Genomic DNA, 20,628 nt, shown 5'->3' with positions numbered 1-20,628 from the left:
TTGAGAGTAAGGTCTCATTTGGCGTGTAATAGTTTTAGCCTAAAAGTTAAAAAATTATTAAAAAAATTAAGAAGTTTGTAATTTATATCAAAAAGTTAAAATTTTCATTTTCTTTCTATTTTTTACACATCTTTTTATAAAAAAATCATTTCAAATATATTATTTTTTTATTCATATTTTAGTCAAAAAATTAAAAAATTACTAAAATAACATATTCCAAACGAGACCTGAGACAAGATTGTGAATTTATATGTTCATATAGCACTTCTACATGCTGAAAATCTGTGCAAACTCCAAGGACAAATAATAACCTTCTATTTGGGCTACTGCATTACCCATTTCAGAAGCTGGCAAGTGAGCACAACAATGCACAAGTCATATAGTTCCACCAATGAATATTTTAGCTGCATAGATCAATTATATCTCATCAGGGCCAGGCACAAGAAGCATGCTGTGAAATGAGTTTGAATATAAATATTGCCAAAATTTATATAAATCACTTCAATGATAATTACAAATACCTAAAAAACTAAACATTTAAGCACATATTTACTTCTAGTGTTAAAGTTTTGGTTTCATTTCTACTTATATGATATAGGACCAGATCTTGACACAGCAAACCTTGGCAGTGGACTGGGACCAGTGCTCCCTGATGTTGAGCCTTCGACAAACTTCACTTTGCGGCTCGTGCTATAATCCAGCGGACCACTCCGCCGAACATTCCGATGTTTGTTGTTGTCAACACCTCGTATGCTTCCACTATCAGTGTCATATGGTTGATCCTGGCCGTGAGCTGATGATGCCTTAAAATAACCCGAATCAGTAACAATTGACTGAGGAGTTGAATCGCCACGTGGCCTGATTAAAGGAGATGCATGTGATAGAGATACAGCAGGCGATTGGCGTGGTGATGCACTGAGTAAAGCCAGCGGTGTGGAGGGAGAATTCGCATAGTACTGACTATATATTGAACGGAGAATGGGGTAGGGAACGTGGGCTTCAAGCGAGCTTCTTGGGAGGTACTGTGAGATCTCACACAATTGGTCCAGGAAGATGAGCTTCGCCACAAGATGAGATCTGTGCAGAAATGCAGCATATTAAGAGTTTGAAATCACTAACAGATGCAATTACTATAGAAGGAGAAAATTATGATCATCACCAAGACCGACATACACCTTAAAAGAATGTTTTGGTATATAACCTCACTTTTTACTTTAGTTTGAAAACAACTGGACTGAGTGAAGTTTCAGTATGACCCGGGAACCTTGACATGACTAGACCAATTCAACTCTTGGGTAAGTTTGGCTAAGTCAATACACACACAAAAGAAGAAGAAGAAGAAACAGAACACAGTACAAAGATATAAGGTGCATTTGTTATAAGGCTGCACTCAGAAGGCAAGATTGATATTACCAACTCTCGGTAGTTATGAAAAGATAATCATTCTTACCTGTTGAATTCATTCCAAGAATCCAGTATAATTCCTGCAGAGAACTTAATAAAGAGCTGCATTGTGGACTTTACACTTGTTTCAGCTGACAAGCGGTTATGTATCTCAGGATCCAATGTCTCACTAACATGGCCATTTGAAAAAGACTGTTTCTGCTGATGTTCTCTTTCCAGTCTAACAAACTCACTTCCCGCAATCACAGCACAAATGCACCTACATGACATCATTTGCATATGAAAATCTGAGAAATGTTGAGCAGAGAGGTACAATACCATATTTTAAACATCTGTATCCAAAACTAAATGGATCCACTGGACAAGGCACAATATTCAATTGAGGTCGCACAGAGGGCTGTCAAATTGGCGAATTACAGAGATGGTTTCAATTCCATTATTATTTTTAGACATAAAAAAGGAAAACAACAGAAATGATACATATTAGACAATATTACAGAGGCAATCAGAGTCATCATTGGCTTTGAGGTTTCCATCAGATAAATGTGCCATTATTATCCTACATGTACAGTAGAATGCGGTTCCTCAACCTGATAATTATTCAAGAAAGATCAGATAAATGGCATACTGCTAAAGGCCCAACAGGGATCATCTTTATGCCTGTTTCATTCCCAGTGAAGGGTGAATGAAGCATTCATCATACCTTCAAGTACTTAACTACAACTTTTTTCTTGAATTATGATAAATCAAAAGCATCTCACCTTGCCAAACAGTGGATATTGTTGTTGAAGCCCCCAGTGTCAACATTGAAAGCAGTAGTGTTCCAGATATTTGATGTCATGAAGGTAGCAAAGAAATATGGCAACAAACTCCATGAACCATCATTAGCACCTCCGACCTCTTCCAAAATTGATCTTACCCACTCAGTATCATGATCAGTGATTACACCAACACTATTTGCCACTCTTCTCATCCTCCTAATTTCCTTCTTCTCAGGGATTTCATCAGGTAAATGCTTAACAACCCCAGCTAGCAAAGAGTGTATTAGAGGTGCACCATCTTCAAGCACTCCTCCAGAAGCTTCTACTAAAAGGCAATCAAAGGCTATGGCTTGCCCTGCCTGAATACAAAACCCAACTACCGTCTCCATATCTATAATCTGCTTCATATTTGCCTCTCTTTCTATCCGGTCACCAGAATGCATGCTTCCAGCAACTGCCTCTAGCAGCTCTCGGTTTGCACGCAATGATGTGTCAATGCAATTTAAAAGTGCAGCTGTGTGTTCTTTAATCATTGTGTCCAACTTGTCAACTCCATATCCACCAAAAATACGAACAAAGGCTTGCAATTCCCTGAGATCAGTAACGGACTCTGCAAAATAACCCCCAACAGGCCTTGTGCTCTTAAAGCATCTATGAAGTGGTGCAAACAAGATTCCAGCACCAGACATGTCTTTGACAATGTTTTCAATGTACCAGTGGCAAACAGCTTCAGTGGCTGATCCAGTATGCTGCTCCTCAGGTTTATCAAACAAATGCAGAGAAGAAACTGGACCAGAGAAGGCTTCTGTGAGTAAAACTTCACGGATACCCTGTGTCAGGTCCATACTAATATGTTGCTCTGCAAGATGGACTATGCTAATATGTCTACGAATCAGTGACTCCAGAACAGAAGGCCGCTGAAGATCGTTATCAGTTTTCAGTACTGCAAGCAGTCTCCTCTTGAAGTTCACAAGGATGCATTCTCTCATGTACTGCATTGTAAAATAGGTGCTCAGAAGAAAGTAGTTTAGGGATAGATATGTTATACTTCACGTCCAATATGTTTGTGTGTGTGTTTAAGCAAAGATATACTCACAAAAAACTTAATTTCATATATATATTTGTTACGTGCATGCCATCTAGCCAGATCTAAGTCCATGCAATTCTCTTCAGTTAGTAGTATAAATGGGATAAACTTGACCTAGTAAAATTTAAAGATGTTTCTTCTTTGGTGATTAAGAGAGGAAATGCACACAAGTATATGCAACAAATACTGATGCAAGGAACCCCTTACTTTGTTGTTCCCCTTGCATCTTGTCCGGCTTATACATTGGCATTGAGCTTTTTATACAAGAAAAGAGAGAGAATAATAATAATAATAAATTATTACTAAATGTAAACAGACCAAAATAGATGAGGCAAATAGTTAACAAAGGAGAAGAGGAGACATCATTAGCAAAATAACAAAGCATTAGATTAAGGAGTCAGTAAGACATGTAACTCCAATTTCACTATCATTTAAGCAAGGAATCAATAGAGCACGCCTTACCTCCCTCAGAACAAAGACATGGTTTAGAACACATATAGGCTCCATATCATTTAAAACTGAGCAAAGATTTGTCAACCTCTGCATTGCAGCTTCTAACCTGCCATTAACACAAAAGCAAATTGACTATCAATTTCATAAACACTACCAAATAAAAAATAAAAAAGAGAAGAAGTGGTAAAACAAAAATCTGGCATCTGATTGATATGCCTTACATTTTTATAGAACTGTCATTTTCAGGATAGCTCTCATAGCCTGGGAAATGAAAACCAGACACTCCTTTTGGTGATTTTGACGAAGGAATTGAAACTCTTGATGTCAGATTCATGAGAGTAGCTGCCTGCTCCGGTAGAAGCTGAAATACTACATATTAGTCTAACGAAATATAACTAACTTCCTAATTTGCTACACTAACTCATAACAAATATGTAACAACCTGCATCTCCAGAGAGCCAAAGCCTCCTTCAGAGTCAAGAATATTGATTAATCCTTCCAGTCCTCCCATGATAGATTCAATAAGGGACTCGACATACAGGACTGCATCTCGACCAATTTTAGTAACCTGTACTCATTAAAGTAACTGTCATTCTGTAGACCACTCTGAGTCCTGGTATTCTAGATGAAGATATGCAATGCAGAGCATCAATTATGATAAATTCAATCAAGATGTAGCAGGTATTTGTTAATATAAATTTTGTGAAATAAATCACTGAAAACAGAAAGGATTATTGTTCTAGAAGTGTTCACGTCAGTACAGACAAATAATTCACAGTGTTCTTAAATATCATACATAATTTAAAGAGTAATCATATTCACCAAATAAAATCAAACTAGTATCATCTTAATTGATTCAGAACATTAAATAACTAGGACAAACTTCATGAAATATATTTTTAGCTCATTTGATGGCAATTTAATAATCATTCCAACATTGTGACTCACTGCAACAGGATTTTTCATCTTTCCTCATCCAGCATGAAAAATAGTCATTGATGTAAAAAAGTGAATGACGTCACACATTAGAGTTCTAGGACAACAAGAAAACAGAAAGTTGCCATGTTAACTTATGACATGTGGTTTCCCTATTTGTATGAGCATGCAATACCTAAATGAGTAGGATGACAATTGAATACCTCTTCGGGAACAATTGCAGACGCACATTCGGGAAAACTACTAGCAACACCAAGCCATGCACAGCAATGTTGAGGACGCCCTTCAGGTCCAAACATGGTGTTCCTGAAAACCTGTTTTAGGCTAAGTTCGGATCACACCTAAGAATTGTAACTGTAGATGAATGTGAAAACTGCAGTGTGTCATGGATGGGCCGTCCAAACCAGACAAAAACAGAAAGCAAGAACTTACAGTGGTAAGATGCTGGTGATAGAAGTAAAGCTTTTTCAGACTCCCATGTTTTGATAGCTGAGATTCAAGTTCATCAACACATCTGTATTGACACAGAAAAATCATTACATATATCGATTGCAAATCTATGTGCAAATACAAATCATTTAATGCAAGTTCAATATTGAATGCTGGAACTGACATGAATTCTCTATAGTTTCAGTATTTATAAAGGTGACTGAATAATTTGAAGCAGAATCAAAAGAACCCATGCATGCAACTTGGCATAAACCATTATCATGATAAACCTGGTAACAAAAACTAATCAGGTACAAAAAGTTTCCAGAATGCCAAACTCAGAAGGTAGTCAGAAAAATGGAGAACTTGGTGGCACATTTGAATTGGAGTCTTCCAATTGGCTCACTGTACTCAACTTGCAGGCAACATTTTCAGCTAGTCAGAAAAATGGAGAACTTGGTGGCACATTTGAATTGGAGTCTTCCAATTGGCTCAGTGTACTCAACTTGCAGGCAACATTTTCAGCCTTCTTTCAGTATAGCCTTTGATGATCATCCTTTGGATACTTAAAAATCTTAATTTCCCATGCACAAAAGACGTTGAACCCTTACATGATTACTGAATTTCAAGCAATTTGAGATATATGTAAGAATTTATGTATTATGATTGATATTGTTTTGTTGTATATATCTGTCTTTGTATTATGATTGATATTGTTTTGTTGTATATATCTGTCTATTACAAATGGTTCCTTATATAGATGTAGGTGTAGTGGGTATATAGATGTAGGTGTAGTGGGTTAGGTTTAGTGGAGTAGGTGAGGTGGTAGTGGTGTAGTGGGTTAGGTTTAGTGGAGTAGGTGAGGTGGTAGTGGTGGTAGGTTTATTGATAAATTTTAACAGCCCCCCGCAAACTCAAGGGGGATAGGAACTAACCAACTTGAGTTTGGAGAGAGTAACAAAACAAGAAAATACATAAAAATAAAAGAGGATAGGAGACACTGTATGGTCGTGTCAGACCGTTGGTGAAGACACTGGATGGTGGTGTCAGACCGTTGTAGAGGACACTGTATGGGGGTGTCATAACGTTGTAGAGGACACTGTATGGTGGTGTCATAACGGTGTAGAGGACACTGGATGGCGGTGTCAGACCGATGTAGAAGACAGTTTATGGGGTCATGTCGGACCGTTGTAGCAGACAATGCTGTGACAGTTGTTGTGACAGTTTACGGAGTCTTGTTGGACCTTTGTAGAAACTAACCGGAATCAATGTCGGGACAGTTTACAGAGTCTTGTCGGACCCTTGTAGAAACTAACCGGAATCAATGTCGGGACAGTTTACAGAGTCTTGTCGGACCCTTGTAGAAACTAACCGGAATCTATGTCGGGACAGTTTACAGAGTCTTGTCGGACCCTTATAAAGTCGCACCCTCAAAAGGTGTGCCCAATCTATCAAAAGGCGTGCCATCAAAAGGCGTGCCCAATCCATAAAAAGACGAGCCATCAAAAGGCGCGCCAGACACGCGGTGATGCACGTGATCGACAGTGCGCGTGTCGGCCTCTTCGTCATGTTCTATATAAATCAATGCGGAGGCTGAGGCAGAAAACCTGCTAAAATCTTCTGAAAAAATCTTCCTTGCCTGAGAGAGAAACTCTGTAATACTCTGTAACCAACCCGTCTCTGAAACACTCAGCAACATGGCCTCTTCTTCCCGTCCAGCTACCCAAAACATGGCCTCCTCTTCCCGTGGGCTACTTACGCTCTTTCCAGAACTGAATGAGTCCACAAGAGAAATAACTGGTGCGGTGGCCAGTGAACCTCAACCAAACACCTCTGTGTTTGCTCCGTTGAACTTTCCGATGCGGTCGGTGGAGCAAACAATGGTGGTGCAAACTGATATTGAGGCCAATCAGTATACTCTGAAGTCATGCGTGGAAACCATGACTGCGGTCACAAATTTGTCGTACCGGCTGCAGAGCAGGACAAATGAGGTGCAACAGTTAAACTCCCAGCTGGCTCTGCTCCAACGCATGTATAAGGATGCGCGAGCAGAGATAAGTGTGCTGAAAGCAGAAAATAAGGAGCTGAAGCGGAAGGCCACTGTGATGTTCCGATTTGGAGGTCCGCCGTATGCTGCAGTGGAGGAGCAGGGAGTGAATGTGCTTGGTGGATTAGGAAGCACAGAGGCAACACCGTTAAGGACCGCCCAGGACGGAGGCAAAAAGAAGAGACCGGCGGCAGAATAGGTCGGTGGGTGGCCGTCTGCAGAAAAGAAAACAAAGCTGTTGTTGTTGTGATTTTTGTGTATTTTTGTTGTTGTTGTTGTTTGTTTTTGGTTGTTTTTTTTTTTTTTTTTTTTTTTTTTTTTTTTTTTTTTTGGGTGTAAAATGTGGATCAGGGTTGATCCCGAGATGAATAAAATGAGTGTATTGTGCAAATCTGTTTTTTTTTTTTTTTTTTTTTTAAATAAAAAAAAAAAAAAAAAAAGAAAGATAAAAAAGAAAAGAAAGTGGAACAACGGGAGTGGACAGCTGGCCCATTACTTTGGTGAAAACCAAAAGAGCAGAAGAGCACCATTGCGGTGGTTGTGTGATATAGTTTTAATATTTCAGTGAGTGGGATGCATGATGGGTTATATGAAAAGATGGGAACAAACTCATGTGGGTTAGGGAATGACGATGATAATGTTTTGTGGGAGTGGTAAAAGTAAAGAGAGAGAGAGAATGCTTTTGAGTGGATTGGAGAAAATGCTCTGGAGAGATAGGCCCACAGAAAATCATCATCTGGAGAGATAGGAGAGAGAGAAAGCAAAGGGTTCCGGAGATGGGGTTGGTCCATTTCTGCTTGAAGACTTCGTAGAGACCCATTTGGGTGGTGGAATAGAGAGTCTGGCAGAGGATGGTGGCGGAGACGCCGGAGTACAAGGCTGCGACGCCGTCGGGCTGGAAGATCTTCACCCCAACCGAGATGAGAAAAGGTACGGGTCGTTGAACTGTGGTTCTAACTCTAAACCCAGCATGGCTCGAGCCAGGGCTGCCACCATGGCTAGCATGATCTCCAACATGAAGTATATGTGGAAGCAATAGATGACCAGTATGATCTGTGGATGTATGTGGTCACTGTACTGATAGATTTGCACAAACAAACCCACAAGAACACCTTTCATAGCATAATTCCAAAGCGATTTCTGGCCTTTTTTTTTTTTTTTTTTTTTGGTGGTTTTGGGTAGATTTGGAATTGGGAGGTTGGTTTTGTTGGATCTTGATTGGGAAACAACCAAGTGCAATAAATTTGGGCACAGAGAGAGAGGGGTCTGAGAGAGGGCCTTTGTGAAAAGCAAACAAGATAGTGGCAAGCCAAGATATGAAGAAAGCACTTGTGCCTCCGAGGTGCATAGAGTGGAGATTAAGAGGAAGAAATAGAAAGAGAGAGAGCACAGGGATGAATGTAAAGAATCTAGGTAGACCTTTGGGCACAACCTTAGCTGAAACATAGCAGTAGCAGAGAGATACAATCACTGAAAGCCATATCCTGACGAAGTTGCTGATCTCCCACTCTAAGGTGTGGTTCTTGTAGATCTCAACCTCCATCTCTCTTTGGAGATTTATGACAAAAAAAAAAAATTGCAGTTTATGGGTCGATCTGGGAATCAACAAACAGAGTCTACTTCTTGAAAATCTTCAACTCAACAAACACAGTGAAGACTGGGATGCTTTCTAGACTGAAGCAGAATTACTAGCTACCAGCGGTGGCCGCCATGTTTGACGAGCAGCAGAGAGGAAATGGAGCTTCTATATGTAGGGTTCTGGCAGAGAGAGAGTAAAGGCATGTGTAGAGGTCCGGCGGGCGGCCAAGGCGAGGCTGCCGCCCGCCGGTGAAGCAGAATTATTAGCTTCTTAACCTTACTCTGATACCATGTAAGAATTTATGTATTATGATTGATATTGTTTTGTTGTATATATCTGTCTTTGTATTATGATTGATATTGTTTTGTATATATCTGTCTATTACAAATGGTTCCTTATATAGATGTAGGTGTAGTGGGTATATAGATGTAGGTGTAGTGGGTTAGGTTTAGTGGAGTAGGTGAGGTGGTAGTGGTGTAGTGGGTTAGGTTTAGTGGAGTAGGTGAGGTGGTAGTGGTGGTAGGTTTATTGATAAATTTTAACAAAATCTCAAACCCTCAAGCTCATCTCAGATTTGCTCAACTAGGTAAGCTCACACTAAGCCACAAGGTCATAACTCAAGCAGCAAAGATCAAGGCTAACTTGGCTCATGAATATCTCTGGCACAAATTGTACTTCGCTGTGCAATATTTATGGATTTAGGTTTCAAGATAGTACAATCAACCATCTCTACCAACTAGCACATTGATTATGTTCATTTGGTGCTTTTAATCAAATTGATGGTGAAGTCTAGTTTTTCCTTTCCGTGAAATAGCAAATAGATTCGACTGAGAACCTAAACAACTTTATTGCTTGATTAAAAAAACTCACAGAATTCTATCTATTTCCATATCTGAAATCTCTTTCTTCACAGAGGAAGATAGACATCATCAAATCAGGGGTCAAACATTTACCACTAATATATCCATTGGCTATAAGAATATCCATATATGCATAATTTACATTTCAAGACGTATTTTTCAAAGTTCCAGAGTTTTACAACAAACTCATATCTCATTTATGCATAGAAGCAACAAAAAATTGTGTTAATTATAAGAGTTCTCAAGACGTATTTTTCAAAGTTCCAGAGTCTTACAACAATCTCATATCTCATCTGCAACAAAAAATTGTGTTAAGAGTGCATTAAAAGAGTCTCAATTTAAATTTACATCCTAGTGGAAAGAATGAGCAAGTTTCAGTGAGGAGTACATTCATAATCAGCCCATACACCAAATGGGAGTTGGAGAGTACCTGGACCAATTGTATGCAGCATTTCCTTCTGACACTAACCCCTCCTTTCCAGTAGATACTGTAGCTTTCTCTAAATGTCTAATGTTCATAGATGACCGAGCAGAAGTTACAATCATCAATATAGATAACCAATCCTTACGCAACTCCTGAACAATAAACATATATTTCACTTTTAAATTGAGGAAAAAAATCAATGCAAAATGTAGGTCATTTGAGGATTGCAATAATCAACATATTGTTTAAAACAATCAACAGACAAGAATATACGGGAAATCCATAAAGTAAACATTACAAGAAATGTAGAGACATAGATCACTGTATAACTATTTCTGTCAGATTGTTGTATGCTGACCATATTCTTAACCAAGGATATGTAAATGAAATCAGTACAACCATGTCTGCTAGATTTCTTTTTTCAGGATTGATTGCTTTTTCCTTTACTACAAATCCAATCATTTTATGCAAAGAAATCTAAGCAAATCTAAGGCTTTTGTCTATAAGCAAGCTAAATTGCTTAGTCTTGATTGCTAAAAAAAATATATTAGCTCCTCAGAAGCAGTTTGGTCTAAATAACAATGCAAAAACTTAAGCATCTGTTCAAAATACGTGGTGATTTCGATGGCACTGCACTAAGCAACACAAATCTAGGAGTATCAAGCATGTGAAATTCAGTACAAAACATGCACTCATGCATGCACAGCAGACAACAAGAATTTTTTAAGTTTTCTTTATGATAAACTTCCCAAGGTTTTCTATGTGACAACAGATCTTTCATAATACATCTTATACGTTGTTGAGTATCCCAGTCATAGTCACTAATCACCATCACAACAAAAATATGAAAATTGGATTTTCTACTTCATACAAGAACAATATCTTTGTTTCTTACAGATTAAATCAGACAAAGCATTTGAAAAACAAAAAAGAATTACACAGGGTAGGACAGATGCTGCAGTCACAAATTCAATGCAGATGAATGACAAATCAGAAACACATGAATGATTATATTACAACAAACCTCAGGGAGATGCTAATTATGCTACTAAGAAATGAAAGGTGGCTGGCATAGATTCCTTACTGACAGATCGCATGTGATGGCAGATATATTTTCACCCTGTGGTTTTGGTATGTTTTCAAGATGTTGAACTATCTGCTGGAAAAGTCCTTTCAAGGTTGCATCGAGGTCAAGAGCCACCATTCCTGGGGTGCCCAGCAAAAATCTAATTCTACCAGCACATGATGATAGATACGATAATGCATAGCCTCTAATTGCTGCAAAGTGTCATTAATGCTCCATTACTATATAATCATTATGCAGAAAATTAGTTTGGCAACAAAGCCATTACGCTTGATATATGCCAACTAGACTAGAAAATTCAAAACAAATGTGTAAAGCGATATCTACAATTTGGAGAAGTTGAAGCTTGATAATGCATTGCCTCTCCATATTTTCTACGGACAAAGCACATTACTTGTCAGTATATAACATTTTCTTGTGGTGGATTTAGTTCAAATGGCCAATTCAAAGTCGGTGAATTTCCACTAATAATTAAACATTATATGTCTTCAATATTGTGGCAAAACTGGTTGACCAAGAACCCAAACTAACCTGCAATATACTTGCGCACTAGACAGCAAAGATGGTCTATTCCATCCAATAAAAAACCAATAGTTGGATCACTTGGATCCTGCAAACAAAATTTAAACCTGTCAAAGTCCAGCACTTCACCACAGGCAGGCACACTGAGCAGCAGCAAATTAGCTTCATGAACCATCTACAATGTCAACAAATTTTAACTGATACTTCAGAGAAGAAATTTTGGACCTACTATGTCTACTGGCACCATTCGAGCAGCTTTAGATTTTGATGATACAATTCCCACATGTTGGAAATACCATATAACCTCACATTGAGCTAGTGCCAAGGCAGAAAATACCATCTGTAGAACCACATAATCATCACAGAAGTCACCTCTTAAGTATATGATTATGATACAAATTTTAAAAGGTAAATCAACACATTTGAAGATTATGCATGCAATTACCTAACCAAGTATTCTTTGAATGCAGATGAAATAATAAATTCTTTACTTATCAAAGAACACGCTTCATAAAAAAATCATTTGATGACAATGCACAACATAGCATAAACTAGTACAACATTTAATGAATTTTTTTATTTATTATACATGTTGATGATTACAAATAATTAAGTTGCACAAACATGTGTAACTTAGGCCCCATCCTAGTACAACATTTAATGAATTTTTTTTATTTATTATACATGATGATGATTACAAATAATTAAGTTACACAAACATGTGTAACTTAGCCCCCCCTCCCACCCTTTTTTTATTTTAGGAAGAAAAAAAAAACTAAACCCTCTTTAACATATAAAACTCATGGATGAACTGGGTTAACAATTTCTGTAACAGCTAAAGTTGACTTAGTTGAGGTTCGGGTCCCGTGAGTCTTGTAGGTTTATAATCAGAGTGCGCAACGAAAATGTATATTTCACCTCTTAATTTAAAACATCAACATTTATGAAATTTCAAGGACAAAAATTTTAAAAGGTAGGGAGAATGTAACAAAATTTAGCTTCCAAAAAAATAACTACCTTCTTGTTCCCTAGAAAGTTATAATGAAGAAGCATCTTTTAAATGATTAAATTGCATCGCATACTTGAAGATTTTAAAATATAATATACCTGAATGTTAGGAGCCAACAAACTTGGCTGATCAGTAAAAAAAAGTACCATTCTTCCAATCTCTTGCTTTAATAATATTCTCCTTTCTCGGTGTATGGCATCACAAGAGAATAATGCTTGTTCATGCACTTCGCTGAAATTATCAAAAAAAACTAAACAATGTAATATTTGACAGCTATGGTTCCACAAGCATCAGAAGGAACAAAGCAGATTGGTAATATGTAATGAAGTTAATCTGATATAATTTTGTAACAAGAATTATAGAAATTTTCTTATGGTGAGAATACAGATGATATGATCCATAAAAATGGAATCATTGATAGTAACACTTTTTGACGTGAGCTAGTGTAGTAAATAGATATCTCCTTAATTTGACTACCCAAATGGCCTTTGACAGAGTCGAGTGGAAAAAGATTCATATAGCCGACCCCAATTAATAGGACTTAAGACTTGGTTTGGTTGGTTGGTTGGTATGAATAAGTGATGTAGTTATACAATTTAAAACCTTCAGCAGTGCCCTAAGGCATGGGGATTTTCAGCTATCCCTACAATGTGTTTGGCAGTGCTCTATTTCAGCATTAGCATGTTGATTTAATGAAATATTGGTGTACTATAAACAATTTTTAGCATGGAAATTGGAAAGGAACCACAGGGGATGTTCTTTTCTCCATTTAGTTAGTTCGGAACTCAGGTCCCAATCTATTTCAGGCCTACTATGTCTTAAATTTGCTAGTGTTTTTTAAGAAATCCACAACCTGCCAACCTGCTGATTTGAAACCGCTAGAATACTCAGTTGACCCACCAGTTCCAAGGCTGTGCAGTTTGGTGGCTGGAGAAATAAATAGTTAACCCGATAAGGGCAGTTCCACCGAATATATTTCCCCCAAAACTGCCCAAACTGACACGTGCACAACCCTAACCTCTAAAAATTTATCTAAAAAAAAAATTCCACTAGCAGTACTATGACTACTATACATCAAAAGAGGCCTCCCATACCTCCTTGAAAAACCCAATATGGTATTGCCCCCTACCACCAAACAAATACTAATTAATCCCATAACCATGAAGCCTCCATTTCAAAGATGATAGGACAAGTTATAGCGGGTTTAAAGCAATAAACAGTTCATCAAGTTTTAGCAGAAGTTCAATGCTTTGAATCAATGGAGAGAAATGTCCAGTTTAGCCAAAGATGTCCAGAGTTTATAGTTTACATTGACGGGAATATCGAATCTAACTTGACCTTACTATCCAATTTCTATTCTATTATGTATCAAAATGTCAGAACCACACATATTTTCACTAGCTGACTTTAAACAATTGTGTCACAAACTTATGATCAGCTCATGAGCAATTGCAATGGTACTACTAAGCATAGTGGCAGCCAAGAGTGCTTACCAATATTTTGCACTAGTTCAAAATGATAGTCAGCAGCAATCTCTGCATTCCTAGAACATAAGGGAAATGCTGGAGCTTTGGTGCATGTATGATATAAAATGCACTTAAACAACAATTTGGGAAAAAAGAGAAAGAAACATCCCCCAAATTTGTTAAATCCCTTCAGAGATTGTAATTTTCTTTATTGCCCTGTAAATCTTATGCCAAGTGCAATGCTTTTCAAATATAACATCTATTGTTTGAGTTATACCCTATCATCTTCTCAACTTGCTTTGCAACACTGTACTCCAGATCTGCTTCTTTTTGCTTTGTACGTCCAGATTTTGCCATCTTCTTTGACTCCAATATCCGTGGCAACACATATAATTGATAATCCTCATGCAATAGTACATACTGCACATTTAGTATATAACAATGATTTAACCTGCTCGGTAAGCACATTTAATATGTAGCAATGACAAACTAGGTCAGTAAATATCTTCTCTTTTTTTTGGGTGAATACTCAGTAAATACCACGTTTATAATAAGTGACTTGTAGAATTCACCTCATCTCTGAACAATGTAAGAACTAAATTTTCCTTTAGTACAACCTGAAACCAACCCCAAAAAAAGTGTAAGGAAAACAAAGGGGAAAAAACTACAGCATAAACAAAATAAGGAACATTTGCTATGAATAATTATTCATAACAGAAAACTTTTCTGTTATGAATAATTAATGGCGATAGACGGATTAAGATTGCAACTTTTTTAAAAATTCAAGGTTTGCTTTTAAAAAAATTAAAAACTTAGGGTTTAACTTGTGACAAGGGTCAAACCCTAGGATCTATATTGTAATTTCCCCTTTAAATAAACTCTTTCGAGTAATAACAAGAGAGAAACAAAAAAAAAACTGCCTCAAGTTTACCAAAGCAATGTCGATGCTGGTGACTCTAAGAAGCTCGTCAGGACAAACAAGATACCCAAGTAATACCCATTCCCGATAAGAAGTAACATTTGCTAAGTCTTGAGCTCTCTGCATAAAATAAAATAAAAATTTTGAAAAATAAAAAAGTAAAGATGAGATGAGTGATGAGACTGCAGCATGGCTATAAGCAAAAATCCTTTTCTTTGACAGAACAGTCCTAGTTAACAGTACTAGAGATATCAAGGAGATTTCAATAAGCTAAGGACATCCCAACATTTTTCAGCATCAAGCAAATGACATATTTACCATTGGGTGTGCTGAATTTGTAAGAATGTCAGGATATCGAGGATGAAATGGACTCAGAAAACCCTCATTTCTCAGCTTCCTGGTATCTGTAGATAGAAATATTATAGGACCCACAGCCTCTAAAACCTGGAAAAGCATATTGGCTGTTTAATCAAAATGATAATTGTGAAGAACTGTTGAAATTAACGCTTTTGGAAGAAAAAACTAAAAACTAAAAGATAATAATGGCAAGCAAGAAGCAACTATAATAGTCACATATGTAAATAAGTCCATTTCATTGTTTCTTGCAGGCACATACATGATTCCAGGACATGGGATCTTCCACCTTTATCACAGCAACTGTATATATGTTCAAATTTATTCAAATCATTCTAACTAAGACAGAGTCAAACAGTAACCCGCAAACAATAATAGGTACCATGATCGGAAAGAAACTAAACAAAAGAGTACAAAAAACCCCAAACTACTAATAAAGCTCATAGTGAAAAGATCCTGAAAGAAAATCTGTATATTATGAATCCAACAGTTGAGCAAAAGACCAAGCCAATTTTTTCATTAGAAGAAAATTGAATTTCTTATGAGATTATTTCAGAAAGAGGAAAGACATATAACCTCTCCAATACGAGGGCTGACAAAATTCAAGTCTTCATGTAATCCTTTCAATGGTGGATCATAAGAGTCAATGAATTGAACCAGCCTGTAATTCAATAAAATGAAATATATCAGCTGCAACATGTAACAATGTCGTTCATAGTATATCAGGGGAAAATCCTAATATCCATGTTATCTGAACTTATTTGGGTCCACAGTGTAACTTAATTATAAATTTAACCTGATTGATTAGTACTTTTCAAAAAATAAATATATAAATAAGATGACTGACTTGTGATGCAAGACATGTATCATATGTATCAAGTTTGCAAAAGCATTTAAGTATTTCAATAATACCTCAACACCCTGGACTTCTGTTCATTCCTTGAAATATCTCCCTTTCTTAAAGTACTAAATTCATTGCAAAATTTAAGAGCATGATTATATGAGCGCAAACCAGTAGGCATCTGTCATGTTGGTATTAGACTATAGCACCATCAACTAAATACAAGGAAAGACAACCGGTCCAGCCTAGCATTATATTTTTCCCCCTTATGATGACACAACTAGAATGTAATTATTTGGTAACATTAGCATCAAATTTGTCTCAAATAATTTCCAGTGACACTTCAACCACAGAATAATCACAAAACATAAAGTTTCATATACAAGCAAGCTGCGTAACACTTCTAAATTAATGTGAATCAGAATATAATCCCCTAACTGCTATCTCAACCGGGGAAAAGGAGATCTATATGTCCTGCTTAATTAGAGAATGATATTCTAGTATAACCTGCCCAATGTCCAGAGCAGAACACAGAAACCTACTGTCTAGATGGAAGTCTTTTGTATTAGTACAGTACACAGAAGAAATATTTGGGGGGGGGGGAATAACATCGACTTCTAATTTATCATGTTTATTAAGGGAACTCACAAACACACTCAGAATTTCTAATGTTAGAAGCAAAAGAAGTGGATTCACAACTTTTTCATGCATCAGCTCAAGTGGATAAATAAAATAAGTATTCTTCACATCTCTCGTCCGAAAACATATAGTGCATATCACCATTAAATAAAACAAAAGAACCAAAAAAGTGAAGAAGACTTGTCGACCATCTAGCCGGGACAACCAAGATAACCATGAAAAAATTCCCTACCGATGATAAAAATCACAGTCTCGATCATTACGCAACATGGCATGCAATAGGTTGTACATTTGCAACATCATTTTTCTTGGTAACTGCAATAAAAGAATCAAACAAGAAATGTTGTATTAAAAATGAAAGCACATTTGCAAAACATACTTACAAAATTTTATTCATATATATGTTGGATAAACCAACTAAAATTCTCATTTAAATAGCATTAACAAAATGGAGAACATAAAAGAAATGCATGATTTGTGGGCTTACCTTCTCAGCAAAAAGATTGACTCGGACGAAAGCACAAAAAAGGTCCATAAATGCATGTAGAATAAGAGAATTTTGATGGGGCTGCAAAAGAAGTTTACCTAGTCATCAGAGATTTCATCATCTAGACACAGACAACATTTGTTGTCACTCTTTGACATAACAATTTAGCAACTCTAGCCTTTCTTGCATATTGATAAGTTTTAACAATATGCCAAGCAGACAAATATTAGCATAGACATGTCACAAATACCAAAAAAGAAAAAGGGTATTTCAAATCCCATGAAAAGGCAACAGAAACCAGGCCAATCTTCAATACCTTTCTTGATGTTCATGTTAGAAAACATCCATATTCTAGTTTTTGCACGTTAGTATACGTACCAACAACGTAATTACTGTACTGCTTAGATCCAATATGAGCCGCAAAGCTTGTTCCCTAAATGCCATCAAGTCAAGAAGCAGCTGATCCAGAGAAAATAAAGTTAATTACAGATACATGTAAAGATCTTATTTGTATTAAAATGATAGTGTCACTTATAAAAACATCATCAAAATATCCAACAACTTCAACAACAAAGTAGTTTAAATGCCCAGATTGGAGAAATGGATAAAAAAAGAATGCAATCTGTCAATCACGCTCCCAACACAAATAATGATCATAAAGCCCACTCAAATGCTACTTCCTTCTTTTCTTGTCTCTTAGGAGTACTAGTGCTACTACAACCAAAAACAATACCATCATAGTGTGCTCAAGGCTAAAGAAACCCGAACCGTACCCATTTTGTCAGTACTGAGAGGCAACTCCTTCATGCATGATGCGGAGGAATTGGAGGAAGAGACATAGAAGGGTCGTTTGAGGTGTATGGCTTCTTATTCATTGCTTTAAAGGAATTTGCTTGTTTCCTTTAATTTTCCTTTGGACAAGTGAGACTTTAGCATTTTTTTTTATTCAGTTGTTGAATTGTTAGATCCTTTATGTGTGATGTGCAGAAATTGGAGGAAGAGAAATAGAAGGGTCATTTGAGGTGTACGGCTTCTTATTCATTGCTTTAAAGGAATTCCACTTGTTTCCGTTAATTTTCTTTTGGGACGAGTGAGACTTTTCCATTTCCCTTTTTTTAGTTCTTGACTTTTTAGATATATACAGGCACAGGTGCTGTCTGGAATGTGGACTGTACAGGATCTGCAACCCTCTTTTTAGCAGCTTTTCTAGTGAGATTTTACTTATCACAAAAGGATAGTGCTCATTTATGTTGAACGGTCCAAGATAGAAACTTGATTAGTTGATTCACATGCAAGACCAACTAAGTGATGCCTGAGTATGAATTAGACAATTATTTGGTTATGACTTTCGAGCCTTTTCTTTTTGCACAATCATAAAAGCATCTTAGAGGCTTTGTGCTTTCCTTTCCTTACTACAATGTATAAGAACAACAACTACCTTGAAAAGTTAATAAATTCCTAACATATATATTCACTCACATCTTCATTCATAACATTTGAGCTTTCTCAAAACTCTAATAAGTAGTAAAATGGAATTTGAAGAAGAGTATACAGAAAACAATGTCTTTTTTGCCAATTTCAGTATACCAACATAATGGTTTTTGCGCTTCCACGCATTGGTTCTCAAAGTAACAGGCTCCAACCTTAATTCTAACCCAACAAAAAAAAAACAGAAAAATATGTTTCATATCATACGCCAATGTAAAATAGAACTTCCTCAGCATTCTTACATTTGAACATGCTCATGGCTGGGAAAGGAATTTGTAAAAGGACGTACCTGAATCCATGGTTCCAAGCTTTGTAAATGAACTTCTGCATTGTCATACAAAGCATCCAGCGCAACCTTGTCAAGCTAAACCAATATTCCCATTGCACTCAGTGCCATTTCCATGAACAAGAAGAAAAAAAAAAACTCAATAAAATAGTCACAATTCTTACACGTTCGAGCTGTAATTTGCTGTGATGCTCTGGAAACTTCTTTGAGAGCAGGACACAAATCTTTGGATGGTTGGGGAACACGCCTGCCTTCCAAAATGCATCAGAAAACACATGACCCACAGAATCCGGATAGTCCAAAATTTGATTCAGCCTGTACATTTTGGCCATTAACCCTTCAGCAACTTCAGTAAGCTGATACACCCACTGCATGTTCAATCCCTTATGCAATCCACTAGTCTGGACTGTCCCTTCCGGCCCCGCATTCCTAGAACCCCTAGATGTCATTGGAGGGGTCATATCTTGACCCAGATACTCAGTCCACCTCGCCGGACCTTCCCATTCCCTCGATCTTCCTGCCGTGGGCGATGATGACAACGCATCTTGAGCCGAATAATTTTGCCTAGACTTTGCCATTTGTATTACTTAATCCACCCAACAACTCTGCAAAAATTTAGACCCCCAAAAATTTAGCCTAGACTTTGCCATTTGCAATGATTAACTCATTCAATATCTCTGCAGGTAGGAATAGGGCCTTTCAAAACCTTGAATCAATTAAATCACAAATCCAAGAACTCAATAAGTTGTGTTCATTTCACAATTCAGCTTTTTCGATCAAGCAAAAACAAGTAGACCAAAAGCATACATTATAATTCACATTCTATACCTTCTTAAAGTTATGAATTACAGATTACTCCAAAAGTTTTAGAGAAACTTCAGTGTTGTACTACAATGCTCAACTGAATCCAGATTATCAAATTACATTGCCTCTACAAATGTTATACATGCAGTAAAATTCGAAAGAAATAGAGCCAGAGAGAGAGAGAGAGAGAGAGAGAGTACCGATTAAAGTTCAGAAACAAAATAGACTATTCGCCGCCATTGGAGCTTGAAATGCGAGTAATCGAGGGGTCAGAGTTCAGATCTGAGCTTCTGAAAGACGGGAAGAGAGAGTTTTAGAGAGAGAAATTGTAGGCATAGAGAGAGAGAGAGTTGGATTAGTTAACAGAGCTGGTTTTCTGATAAGTTTTTGGGGAGGAGACGATTATTTATTTCTTTCTTTCTTTTTTTTCTTTCGCTTTCGTTTCTCTTCCTTTGTCTGAGAAACTCTCACAAAAAGTGAGGAAAACAAGCACCCACGATTATAGTATAATGTCGCGGTGTCACCTACAAAATAAAATAAAATAAAATAAAATTTTAAATTTAAATTGATGCGTTCTTTGAATTAGGCTCTGAGGGCTGATTTAGAAAAAAAAAAAATTTAATATTTATTAGATATGTAAAAAAAAATAGAAAAAATATGTTAATATTATAATGATTATTTTGACTTTTTAATTAAAATTTAAGATTCTCAAATAAGAAGCATTTTAGCTTGACTTGATTTAATCCTTT

General features: G+C 36.8%; 1 protein-coding gene across 2 annotated transcripts; it reads right to left on the bottom strand.

The window, feature by feature from the left end:
* Positions 1-449: 449 nt before the first annotated feature.
* GRL (transcription activator) lies at positions 450-20,382 on the bottom strand. Of its 2 annotated transcripts, none has more exons than XM_028213149.2 (24): positions 20,080-20,382; positions 19,240-19,680; positions 19,079-19,153; positions 17,680-17,760; positions 17,302-17,382; positions 17,047-17,129; positions 15,911-15,995; positions 15,299-15,424; positions 14,993-15,100; positions 14,634-14,678; positions 14,339-14,481; positions 12,694-12,826; positions 11,816-11,926; positions 11,596-11,674; positions 11,065-11,258; positions 9,987-10,132; positions 5,074-5,155; positions 4,845-4,955; positions 4,148-4,273; positions 3,927-4,066; positions 3,715-3,811; positions 2,166-3,157; positions 1,451-1,663; positions 450-1,077 (listed from the first exon to the last, which is right to left on the bottom strand). In XM_028213149.2, exons 2-24 carry the CDS (start codon positions 19,651-19,653, stop codon positions 582-584), a joined length of 4,161 nt encoding a protein of 1,386 aa, XP_028068950.2. In that variant the 5' UTR covers positions 19,654-19,680; positions 20,080-20,382; the 3' UTR covers positions 450-581. The 2 variants fall into 2 exon arrangements, with proteins under 2 accessions (XP_028068950.2, XP_028068951.2); XM_028213150.2 differs by having other exon boundaries at positions 19,240-19,752; positions 20,080-20,357.
* Between the last annotated feature and the right edge of the window lie 246 nt (positions 20,383-20,628).

This window comes from Camellia sinensis, chromosome 9 (genome assembly GCF_055761805.1).
Source record: "Camellia sinensis isolate YWXY chromosome 9, ASM5576180v1, whole genome shotgun sequence".
NCBI classification, from domain to species: Eukaryota; Viridiplantae; Streptophyta; class Magnoliopsida; order Ericales; family Theaceae; genus Camellia; species Camellia sinensis.
The sequence above is the reverse complement of the archived record's forward strand: the minus strand, read 5'-3'. Positions and strand labels throughout refer to the sequence as shown.